The sequence below is a fragment of the Leptodactylus fuscus genome, chromosome 2 (genome assembly GCF_031893055.1).
Source record: "Leptodactylus fuscus isolate aLepFus1 chromosome 2, aLepFus1.hap2, whole genome shotgun sequence".
In the NCBI taxonomy this organism is placed as follows: Eukaryota; Metazoa; Chordata; class Amphibia; order Anura; family Leptodactylidae; genus Leptodactylus; species Leptodactylus fuscus.
In genome coordinates, this window is record NC_134266.1 from 247338644 (window position 1) to 247351728 (window position 13085).

Sequence of the window (13085 nt, forward strand, 5' to 3'; positions counted from 1 at the left end):
TCGGACATGCAGTACTTTGTGTCCAGTTAATAAAACCAGTTTCCCCACGGAGAGGCAGAAGACACTCACGGGTGGTCACCTTTGCAAACTTATTCAAGTGAATGAGTTTTAAAATTGCCCATTGGTTTTCCGTTTCCTGTCCAGTTTCGTGGGGCAGAAGACGGAAAGCCGCCAGATTGCACAAACTGGACAACGAGTGCAGGTGTGAAAGGAGCATTATTCGACAACTGGACTACACTCAACTGGAGTGTCGCTTTAAGCACAACCTGTTGTCATAGCGCATATTAGTACACAGTACACATTACCCCTAATAATAATGGTGTCGCAAATAATCTTCTAGTAGCCCAAAATACATATGCATTGGAGACGTTCCATTAGGGCTAGTTCACATGGGGCACGGGACCGCATATTTTGGTCCTGATTTTGATGTGGGAAGCCGCGTCAGAATAGGACTAAAATGCGCCTGGCATGTTGTGATATTGAGTTGAATTGGTTTCAAAACAAATTGGAATCCTTCACCAAATTCAAAGATGAGCAAACTGTGGAAACATGTTTATAGTTATGGTTTTATGAACCTATTTTACTGTCTTGCCCTGTACATATCATTTTTAGATATATAAAACCTTCTCCCACCTTTTTTTGCAGTACCTGTGGTCAAACAGACTTGGGAAAGAAATGCAGCGCACCTTGAATATTACAGTGATTATGCCGATGCCGCAATCCCTACAATAGATTTAGGAGTTCCGAATGTTGAGAGAGGTAAGATTATGTGTAATATGCATTGTGTTTGTGAAATTACACTTAGGCTGAGGCCATGTTTTTCAGAAAAGCCGCATTTTTTGTTGCAAATCTTGCTCTGATTTCTTGAGTCCAAGGCGTGAGTGGCTGTAAAAGATGCGGCAAATATAAAGGAGGCAAAATTTGCAACAAAAAAAAAAATAAAGGTGGCAAAATTGTATTTTATACAATTCATCTCCGAGCATCCGTCCATAGACTATATACTTCTGGGCCGTCCACCTCAAACCCTGCAGGGACATATATAAACGTCCTTGTAAGGTTAGCCTGCTGCATAAAATCGTGCAGCTTGAGAAACGGGTGCCGACTGTCACTACATCTGATAGCCCATAGGCAAGGCAGAGACGTTTATTACCGTCCCGTTTTTTTCTTCAGTGCGAAAGATGATGGATTTCTTAAAGAGGACCTTTCACCGATTTGGGCACAGGAAGTTCTATATACTGCTGGAAAGCTGACAATGCGCTGAATTCAGCACACTGTCGGCTATCCCGATCTGTGCCCCGGGTAAAGAGCTATTGGTCCCGGTCCCGTAGCTCTTTACAGTCAGAAGGGAGTTCCTGACACTCAGTCAGGAACGTCCTTCTCCCCAGCAGCGCCTATCGCGCTGTACAGTGTGAGCGGGGAGGAACGCCCCCTCCCTCTGCTCACAGTGCTCGTCCATAGACGAGTATTATCAGATTCTCACAAGACTACAAGATAATACTGTAACTAGGTAATGATAAGTAGTGTCACGGTTACGTATCCAAAATGTGGACTTTCTAAGCTGAAGTTTAGCTAGCTAAGTTTAAGCTATCTAGACTAGGCATGAAGTCTGAAAGGGGGTTTTCTGAGCTAAACCTATTGATGAACTGTCCAAAGGATATTGCACAAAACCTCGGCTGATCAGCTGTTCTCAGCAGCAGACAAACAGAGAATATAGCTGGAAGCAGAGAGCTCCGTTCTTGGTGTAGTAATCAGACCAAGTTACTGCAGATGAACTCTCATTCACTTGAATGGGAGCTAAGCTGCAGAGGCTCAATTCAGCCACTACACAGAGAACAGCCCTCTCTGCTTCCTTCTCCATTCTCTGTGAATCAAGTACTGAAAATAACTCATTGATGGTGACTAGAGATGAGCGAACACTATTCGAAACAGCCGTTTCGAATAGCACGCTCCCATAGAAATGAATGGACATAGTTGGCAGGCGGGGGGTTAAGTGACCGGCCGCCAGCAAAGTCTGCGTGCCGGCCGCTTCCATTCATTTCTATAGCAGCGTGCTATTCGAAGTGGCTGTTTCGGATAGTGTTCGCTCATCTCTAATGGTGACGAGTGTGCACTTACAGATAAGGAATTAGTGATATTTTTTCCCAGAAAACCCTTTTAACCCTCATAAGATGGTATATACTGTTCTATAGGAAGATCCCTAAGTACAGTCCTATGAAAAAGTTTGGGCACCCCTATTAATCTTAATCATTTTTAGTTCTAAATATTTTGGTGTTTATAACAGCCATTTCAGTTTGATATATCTAATAACTGATGGACACAGTAATATTTCAGGATTGAAATGAAGTTTATTGTACTAACAGAAAATGTGCAATATGCATTAAACCAAAATTTGAGCGATGCAAAAGTATGGGCACCTCAACAGAAAAGTGACATTAATATTTAGTAGATCCTCCTTTTGCAAAGATAACAGCCTCTAGTCGCTTCCTGTAGCTTTTAATCAGTTCCTGGATCCTGGATGAAGGTATTTTGGACCATTCCTCTTCACAAAACAATTCAAGTTCAGTTAAGTTCGATGTTCGCCGAGCATGGACAGCCCGATTCAAATCATCCCACAGATGTTCAATGATATTCAGGTCTGGGGACTGAGATGGCCATTCCAGAACATTGTAATTGTTCCTCTGCATGAATGCCTGAGGATTTGGAGCGGTGTTTTGGATCATTGTCTTGCTGAAATATCCATCGCCGGCGTAACTTCAACTTCGTCACTGATTCTTGAACATTATTCTCAAGAATCTGCTGATACTGAGTGGAATCCATGCGACCCTCAACTTTAACAAGATTCCTGGTGCCGGCATTGGCCACACAGCCCCAAAGCATGATGGAAACTCCACCAAATTTTACAGTGGGTAGCAAGTGTTTTTCTTGGAATGCTGTTTTTTTTGGACGCCATGCATAACGCCTTTTTGCATGACCAAACAACTCAATCTTTGTTTCATCAGTCCACAGGACCTTCTTCCAAAATGAAGCTGGCTTGTCCAAATGTGCTTTTACATACCTCAGGTGACTCTGTTCGTGGCGTGCTTGCAGAAATGGCTTCTTTCTCATCACTCTCCCATACAGCTTCTATTTGTGCAAAGTGCGCTGTATAGTTGACCGATGCACAGTGACACCATCTGCAGCAAGATAAGATAAGATAAGATAAGATAATCCTTTAATAGTCCCACCTTGGGGAAATTTCAGCGTGTTACAGCAGCATAGTAATACAGATACAGGATAATACAGAGTAATATGTTACAGACGTAGACATAGATAAGCTGAGAAGAGAAGATATACTAGGAGTCCATGGCAGCTAAGGAAAAACAGAAGAGAAAGAGGAAGACCTCATGGTCATCCTCATAATCATTAGTTCTCTGTGCGGAGAGCTCTTCGTTTGGTCTGATGTAGATTATACAGCCTGGTCGCGGTTGGAAGGAAGGACCTGCGATAGCGCTCCTTCTCACACTTGGGGTGAAGCAGACGGTCGCTTACAGTGCTGCCAAGTCCCATCAGGGTCCCATACATGGGGTGGGATTTGTTCCCCCGCATGGAGGTCACCACAGACAGTATCCTTCTGTCACCCACCACCTGTACTGGGTCCAAGGGGCTCCCCAGGACAGAGCTGGCCCTCCTGATCAGCCTGTCACGTCTATTTCTGTCCCTGGTTGATATACTGCTTCCCCAGCAGGCCACACCGAAAAAGATGGCTGAGGCAACCACAGAGTTGAAGAAGGCCCTAAGAAGTGTCCCCTGGACTCCGAAGGCCCTCAGCCTCCTGAGCAGGTAGAGTCTGCTGTGGCCCTTTCTGTGCAGCGCCTCCAGGTGATCAGCCCAGTCTAGTTTATTATTGAGGAGCACGCCCAGGTACTTATAGGTCCTGACTATCTCAATACATGTTCCTTGGATCTCCACCGGGGTCGGAGCACCTCTCCGTTTACTAAAGTCCACCACCATCTCCTTGGTCTTCCCAGCATTAATCCTGAGCTGGTTCTGCTGGCACCATTCAACAAAATCCCGGTTTAAGTCTCTGTATTCCCTATCATCGCCATCAGTGATAAGGCCGACTATAGCAGAGTCATCGGAGTACTTCTGTAAGTAACAGCTGGATGAGTTGTGCCTGAAGTCAGCAGTGTACAGTGTGAAGAGGAATGGGGCAAGAACTGTACCTTGAGGTGCCCCCGTACTACAGATCACAGTGTCAGACACACAGTCCTGGGCTCTCACATACTGAGGGCGGTTTGTCAGGTAGTCTAGGATCCAGTTGGACAGGTGATGGTCCACACCACCAAGGTTCAGCTTCTCCCTCAGTAGCCCTGGCTGAATGGTGTTGAACGCACTGGAGAAATCAAAGAACATTATTCTCACAGTGTTCCCGGGTTTCTCCAGGTGAGAGAGAGCTCTGTGAAGAAGGTGGATGATGGTAGGCAAACTGGAGGGGGTCCAGAGCGGAGCTCACTAGGGGGCGTAGGTGTGTCAGGACCAGTCTCTCTAGGACCTTCATTAGGTGTGATGTCAGTGCTACAGGTCGGTAGTCATTGTAGCCCATCGGGTTGGGTTTCTTTGGGACTGGTACCACGCAAGATGTTTTCCACAGTTGAGGTACCACCCCCAGCTTCAGGCTCATATTGTACATGTGCGTTATAATACCACACAGCTGGTCACTGCACATTTTAAGAACTCTTGCGCTTATACCATCAGGTCCCCCCGCTTTGTTCGCTCTAATATTCTTCATTTCCTTACACACCTGAGACTCCTGCAGGATCAGATAGTCAGATTGCAGTTGACCGCAGGTCGGTGGGGGTTGGGTCTTGGAGTGTGAGGGGAGGGCGGTTAGCTGACATGCTGGTGGAGGGAGCATTTGCTTGGAGTCGAATCTATTGAAGAATAGATTAAGCTCGTTAAGCCACTTCCTGTCCCCTACTGTTCGGTGCCTTGTCTTTTCCTTGTGTCCTGAAATTGCCTTAAGGCTGTCCCACACCTCAGAGATTCTACCCTCCCCCATCTGTAGCTCCATCTTCCGTCTGTAGTTGGCTTTCCCTTCCCTGATCAATTGTCTCAGCTGTTTCTGAACCGCCCCCAGGCCATCTTTGTCCCCAGACCTAAAAATTCTCTTTTTTTGCTTGAGGAGAGTTTTAATCTCAGAGTTAATCCATGGTTTGTTATTGGAGAAACACCTCACCTTCCTAGTTGGTACCGTGCTGTCCACACAGAAATTAATGTAGTCCGTTATGCAATGTGTGAGTCCCTCAATGTCCTCTGGAAATGAGTCTTGAAACACTTCCCATAAAGTTATATCAAAGCAGTCCCTTAGAGACTCGACACTTCCCTCTGACCAAATCTTCACGGTACGGGTAACCGCCGGTTCTCTGCGCACCAGTGGAATGTATGTGGGTCGCAGATGTACCAGGTTGTGATCTGATCTGCCTAGGGGTGGTAGAGCAGATGAGTTATATGCATCCCTTACATTGGCAAAGAGCAAGTCCAGCGTCTTGTTGTCTCTTGTATGGCAGGTTACATACTGTGTGAAGCCTGGTAGAGTGGATGCTGAGACATGGTTGAAGTCTCCAGACACTAGGAGCAGGGCATGGGGGTGAGAGCTGCAGCTCTTTGGAGGTGGTCTGTGGATTGTCCTTGACTGTTCTCACCATTCTTCTTCTCTGCCTTTCTGATATTTTTCTTGGCCTGCCACTTCTGGGCTTAACAAGAACTGTCCCTGTGGTCTTCCATTTCCTTACTATGTTCCTCACAGTGGAAATTAACAGATTACATCTTTGAGACAACTTTTTGTATCCTACCCATGAACAACTATGTTGAACAATCTTTGTTTTCAGATCATTTGAGAGCGGGCTGTCCATGCTCGGCGACCATCAAACTTAACTGAACTTGAATTGTTTTGTAAAGAGGAATGGTCCAAAATACCTTCATCCAGGATCCAGGAACTGATTAAAAGCTACAGGAAGCGACTAGAGGCTGTTATCTTTGCAAAAGGAGGATCTACTAAATATTAATGTCACTTTTCTGTTGAGGTGCCCATACTTTTGCACCGGTCAAATTTTGGTTTAATGCATATTGCTCTTTTTCTGTTAGTACAATAAATCTCATTTCAATCCTGAAATATTACTGTGTCCATCAGTTATTAGATATATCAAACTGAAATGGCTGCTGCAAACACCAAAATATTTAGAACTAAAAATGATTAAGATTAGAGATGAGCGAACAGTGTTCTATCGAACACATGTTCGATCGGATATCAGGGTGTTCGCCATGTTCGAATCGAATCGAACACCGCGTGGTAAAGTGCGCCAAAATTCGATTCCCCTCCCACCTTCCCTGGCGCCTTTTTTGCACCAATAACAGCGCAGGGGAGGTGGGACAGGAACTACGACACCGGGGGCATTGAAAAAAATTGGAAAAAGTCATTGGCTGCCGAAATCAGGTGACCTCCATTTTAGACGAATAGTGGATTTCAAATCCGGGTCTTATGAGAATGTGAACTTTGTGACTATGAGACAGGGATAGCTGTACAGGCAGGGATAGCTAGGGATAACCTTTATTTAGGGGGGAATGTTATTAAAAATAACTTTTTGGGGCTCTATCGGGTGTGTAATTCTGATTTTTGTGAGATAAACTTTTTCCCATAGGGATGCTTTGGCCAGCGCTGATTGGCCGAATTCCGTACTCTGGCCAATCAGTGCTGGCCAATGCATTCTATTAGCTTGATGAAGCAGAGTGTGCACAAGGGTTCAAGCGCACCCTCGGCTCTGCTACATCAGAGCCGAGGGTGCGCTTGAACCCTTGTGCACACTCTGCTTCATCAAGCTAATAGAATGCATTGGCCAGCGCTGATTGCCCAATGCATTCTATTAGCCCGATGAAGTAGAGCTGAATGTGTGTGCTAAGCACACACATTCAGCACTGCTTCATCACGCCAATACAATGCATTAGCCAGTGCTGATTGGCCAGAGTACGGAATTCGGCCAATCAGCGCTGGCTCTGCTGGAGGAGGCGGAGTCTAAGATCGCTCCACACCAGTCTCCATTCAGGTCCGACCTTAGACTCCGCCTCCTCCGGCAGAGCCAGCGCTGATTGGCCGAAGGCTGGCCAATGCATTCCTATACGAATGCAGAGACTTAGCAGTGCTGAGCCATTTCTGCTCAACTACACATCTGATGCACACTCGGCACTGCTACATCAGATGTAGCAATCTGATGTAGCAGAGCCGAGGGTGCACTAGAACCCCTGTGCAAACTCAGTTCACGCTAATAGAATGCATTGGCCAGCGCTGATTGGCCAATGCATTCTATTAGCCCGATGAAGTAGAGCTGAATGTGTGTGCTAAGCACACACATTCAGCACTGCTTCATCACGCCAATACAATGCATTAGCCAGTGCTGATTGGCCAGAGTACGGAATTCGGCCAATCAGCGCTGGCTCTGCTGGAGGAGGCGGAGTCTAAGATCGCTCCACACCAGTCTCCATTCAGGTCCGACCTTAGACTCCGCCTCCTCCAGCAGAGCCAGCGCTGATTGGCCGAATTCCGTACTCTGGCCAATCAGCACTGGCTAATGCATTGTATTGGCGTGATGAAGCAGTGCTGAATGTGTGTGCTTAGCACACACATTCAGCTCTACTTCATCGGGCTAATAGAATGCATTGGCCAGTGCTGATTGGCCGAATTCCGTACTCTGGCCAATCAGCACTGGCTAATGCATTGTATTGGCGTGATGAAGCAGTGCTGAATGTGTGTGCTTAGCACACACATTCAGCTCTACTTCATCGGGCTAATAGAATGCATTGGCCAATCAGCGCTGGCCAATGCATTCTATTAGCGTGAACTGAGTTTGCACAGGGGTTCTAGTGCACCCTCGGCTCTGCTACATCAGATTGCTACATCTGATGTAGCAGTGCCGAGTGTGCATCAGATGTGTAGTTGAGCAGAAATGGCTCAGCACTGCTAAGTCTCTGCATTCGTATAGGAATGCATTGGCCAGCCTTCGGCCAATCAGCGCTGGCTCTGCCGGAGGAGGCGGAGTCTAAGGTCGGACCTGAATGGAGACTGGTGTGGAGCGATCTTAGACTCCGCCTCCTCCAGCAGAGCCAGCGCTGATTGGTCGAGTTCCGTACTCTGGCCAATCAGCACTGGCCAATGCATTTCTATGGGGAAAAGTTAGCTTGCGAAAATCGCAAACTGACAGGGATTTCCATTAAATAAAGTGACTTTTATGCCCCCAGACATGCTTCCCCTGCTGTCCCAGTGTCATTCCAGGGTGTTGGTATCATTTCCTGGGGTGTCATAGTGGACTTGGTGACCCTCCAGACACGAATTTGGGTTTCCCCCTTAACGAGTTTATGTTCCCCATAGACTATAATGGGGTTCGAAACCCATTCGAACACACGAACAGTGAGCGGCTGTTCGAATCGAATTTCGAACCTCGAACATTTTAGTGTTCGCTCATCTCTAATTAAGATTAATAGGGGTGCCCAAACTTTTTCATAGGACTGTATAGTTTTCATAATAGTCAACAATTGGTGGTAGTGCTAATGGCGTAGTAGTGTAGTTAGAAATGGAGGTTTCATCATCAGGAGAGCGGTCCAGTTGTATCGGGCCAGAGGATGTGGGACCAAGGGTCAGAGCTAGGAGCAGAACATACAAGACAAACAATTTTTAAGGGCAAAATAAAAGTGATGTCCAGGAACAAGGCCGAAGTCAAAATCTGGCTCAGTCAAGATCAGGATCATAATCATCAGGAATAAGATATGGCACTGTGAATAAGCGCCCTTTAAATTGGTGGCCAGGTCTGATATCAGTGACAGCCATTGACTACCATCCGGGGTGAAGAGTAGAGCCACATCTGTATTCCCGAAGTCTGTGTTTCACATTGGGGACAGCTTGGTGACTAAGACCTATGGGCACTTGGCAGTGGAAACTACAAAAGTTTATTATAGGTAGAATTGCAACCACGGGATATATTAGTAAGTCGTAACTGAGAAAACGCTGTGAAAGTTTTAATAAAAGGGTAAACAAAAAAAAATTGGAAAAAAAAAAATGGTATAATTTCCCAGCGTAGTATTTACTTTGTTTTAGTTCCTAATTTCATAGTGTTGTACTAGTAGTACAGTAGTCAATTAGTCTCTTATTGCGTTTTCAGCATTTTAATACAATCCGAGTATATATTATAGTGATGTGCAGCTCAGTCTATGGGTGAACAGAGTTTCTGCTTCATTAATTTTAGTGTTGCGCCTGATCAGAGCCAAAGATTTGCTTTTTTTATTGTTCCAAAATTAAGACATAAACCTTTCAAAGAGTAAAGTGATGTCCCCGCCACTTGTACTACATAGTAGGACATCACATTATACCGCATTTCATTTTTCTTTGAGTGAATTACTATTCTTGTTACTGAACAATGTTGTATTTCACTTGCGATACTGATCCTATTCTTTTCTTCTTTTGTCAGATTTAATTTCACGGTTTATTTCTGTTAGTTGTAGATAAGCATAAGAAGAACGAGATATTAAATTAATGGAGTTGCAAACAGCAAACCAATAAAATTCAGGAAAATCGAAGTGTCAGCGTTTGTGTTATGTAGAGACAGAGACAAAAAAAAGAGCGAAAAATAACAGGCTGGGCTGTACGTACTGTACACAATATGTTATTCAGCTATTCATAAGTCTTTAAAGGGGTAGTCCCATCTTAACAAGTTATCCCTTATCCTATGGATGGGGGACAACGTGCAGATTGGTGGAGGTCTGATCTCTTAGGCCCCAACCAATCAGAATAGGGGAGTTTTGTTCCCCGTTCAGCTTCATTCATTTCAATGGAAGTACCAAGCTTCTTTTAAAATAGATCAAGCAGTGCGTGCGTTGGCCCAAACACTTCTTCATTCGGGGCAGGGGGCAAAATCCTCCATTCTCCTAGTAAGATAAGATAATCCTTTAATAGTCCCACCATGGGGACATTTCAGTGTGTTACAGCAGCATGATAATAAGGATACGGGATAATAACAATAATATGTTACAGAGGGAGACACACATAAGCTGAGAAAAATATAAAGAATCCATAGCAGCTAGAGAAAGAAAAAGGAGACTTCAGGATCATTTAGTTCTCTGTGCGGAGTGATCTTCACTTGGTCTGATGTAGATTATACAGCGTGCCCGCGGTTGGGAGGAAGGATCTCCAATATCGCTCCTTCTCACACTTGGGGTGAAGCGGTGTAAGTGGGGTCCTGAGCAGTCCAGCTCCACCAATCCACAACTTATCACCTATTCATAGTCGTTAAGATGGGATAACCCTTTGTGCTTGGAGAATCCTCCTGGAAAAGGAGAATGATAGCGTTATAGACTGGGAATCAGCACTGTGGCCCTACTGGAGACTCCTCTCTGGACTCCACGGAGCTTTCAACCCATGTAGTGATGGTGAAACCCACAGCAATGGTTTGTGGCCTGCACTGCGGGTTTTAGTTGCAGCATCTGGATGAGGTTAGTTTAATGTCACCCACTATGTTGCTACTGTAGATTGCCTTAGGATAATCTCTGGAGAGTTTGTTGCGTAATAAAACCAGAACTTACGAGTCAGAGTCATTAAGTTGTACAAAAAAAAAGAATGGATGACTGTTTTCTTACCGCATATGAAGAAACAATTTCGGGAGGTGCCAAACCTAGCCTCCGGGCTAGTGGAAGACAAGCCAGCAATGGTGTGAAAAGGAAAAGGTTGGTTTGCGACACTCCTTCAGTAAAAAAAACTTTTCTTTTATTTAATCCATTAAAAAGAAAAAACACACATAACAAAAAAAAAAAGGAAGTGCAAAAAACACACAAGAGGGGTGGGTTTAAAAGAAACCGCTTACGCGTTTCGGGGACATCGCTGCCCCTTAGTCATAGCCTGTCATAGCCTGTTTTTTCTTTTTAATGGATTAAATAAAAGAAAAGTTTTTTACTGAAGGAGTGTCGCAAACCAACCTTTTCCTTTTCACATCATTAAGTTGTAGTTGGATTCAACTTTTGGTAGAGCCATTTATGAAGTCGGAGTGTCAAAAAATACAGGGGTTCCACAGCCTTGAACAAAACATCTCGTATCATTTCCCAATCACCATGCGTATCTCTTTATCCACAATATACTCTTATTGTATGTAATGCAGTTCTTTTGAATATTGCAACTTATTTCCTTGGTATTTTTAGGACACTGTGGAAAAACCTTTGCTATTTTGGAGCGGTTTCTTAAATCCAATTCTCGAGCACGGTGGCTGGTGGTAGTGGATGATGATACTCTGATCAGGTATGTTATCATATCAACAGTAGTGTAACATGTAGTGTAGGGTAATGTGTAGTGCTTATTTTATCTTTCACCGATTATTTCTAGGTAAAAAATATGCAAATCTATTCTCCAGGATGTAATTAGGAGTACAGTGCACTCTGTACGCCGCCCTCTAGAGGGCAGCATCCTTAACATCACGTATGACTCAGTTAAAAAGTATTTTTAATCATGATGTGGATTTAATTGCCAAATTAGTATTTCTATCCCAAAAGGAACAGATTCCCAGCTATGGACAGCGCTGTTTCGGCCTATTGGGCCATCCTCAGCATAGTGTAGGGATACTGATTTGGGTGAGAGACTATAGACCAGGGTCAGGGGATAATCGTACACATCAGGGAGAGTGTGTGCCTACATAGGCAGTACGGAGACTTACAGGTCATTCCTGCTCCACTAGGGATTCTGGGTAAAAAATATGCAAATCTATTCTCCAGGATGTAATTAGGAGAACAGTGCACTCTCACGGCACCCTCTAGAGGGCAGCATCCTTAACATCATGCATGACTCAGTTAAAAAGGTATTTTTAATCATGATGTGGATTTAATTGCCAAATTAGTAATTCTATCCCAAAAGGAACAGATTATTTCTATTGAATCGTGTCCAGTTTGCTTTGAATAGGCACTGTCATTTCAAAAAAAAAAATATGTAAAAGAATACTAAAAGTAAATTTTACAAACTTTGTAGTATATCATAAGAAATTAAAAATAAAATAAAATCTGTCTTCCCTTATTGGCCACTTTTTTTCCCCCTCATTCTGCTTCCTAAACTGATCAATCGCCCACAACCCACAGATAAAATCTATCTTGAAAGATAAGACGGACTCATCAAGGGAGTTACATTCTGCCCATAGAAGTCTGTAAAGAGGGAAGGTATACACACATACACTACTGGTACTAGTAAATGTTTAACTGAAATATAGAAGAGTGATGGCAGAAGAAGACCACATGCTCCAGCTAGTCTGCCCTTATATTATTATCTATTTTTCTTAGGACAGATATATCTTTATCCCAGTTATATTCACTTATTGGAGATTGCCCAACTACTGCTGGAAGTTTGTTCCAAGGCTTAACTACTCATTTAGTGAAATAATGTTTCCTGATATTGCTTTTGATCTACTGTGTCACCTTGGTGTTCAGCACAACACGGCTCACTACTGCTGTATAATGTCCTCCATGTTTCTACTATTTCTGAGCCTGTTCTACAGATAGACGTGAGCGTTGGAGCTTCTCTTGTCTCTGTGCTGTGCATGAGCTCAGGGAAAACTGACATTTACTGATGGAGCCTGCAGAAAGGAAAACTAGTTAAAAATGCAGCAGACAAGGATTAATGGACAGAAATTCCACTTTGTTTCGGCAACTAATGAGGCTTTAGGTACAGCAATATCATCTCGCACATTGTTTCTGTAGCTAGCTGAGCAGTCTTGTTCTAGCACGAAAAATGATTGATAGTTATAGCATAATAGCTATATATATATATATATCTCAAATCTATCATCATTGTATATTTTGTGTATTTTGACTTGCTCAGGTAAGATACTTAGGCAGGGTGCACAAAGCCAGTTTCCTTTTAATGGAGCAGAAAATCAAGTGTGATGGAAATCTGGATTTTTTACATGGTTTATAGAATATAATGGGATAGGTCATGGCATCATTTCACAGATAAAAGAAATAGTGTTCAGGCAAATATGACTGAATCTGCAATGGAGACTGATGTAGATGTGATCTCAGTCTTAGATAATATG

The 13085-nt window shown here is 43.9% G+C and overlaps 1 protein-coding gene across 1 annotated transcript in view; it reads left to right on the forward strand.

Moving 5' to 3' along the window:
* Nucleotides 1-13085, forward strand: part of B3GLCT (beta 3-glucosyltransferase) — a 334604-nt gene that overhangs the window by 301024 nt on the left and 20495 nt on the right. The window contains exons 11-12 of the mRNA XM_075265985.1: nt 646-759; nt 11212-11308. Coding sequence (XP_075122086.1) covers nt 646-759; nt 11212-11308 — 211 coding nt within the window. The remainder of the gene's footprint in view (nt 1-645; nt 760-11211; nt 11309-13085) is intronic.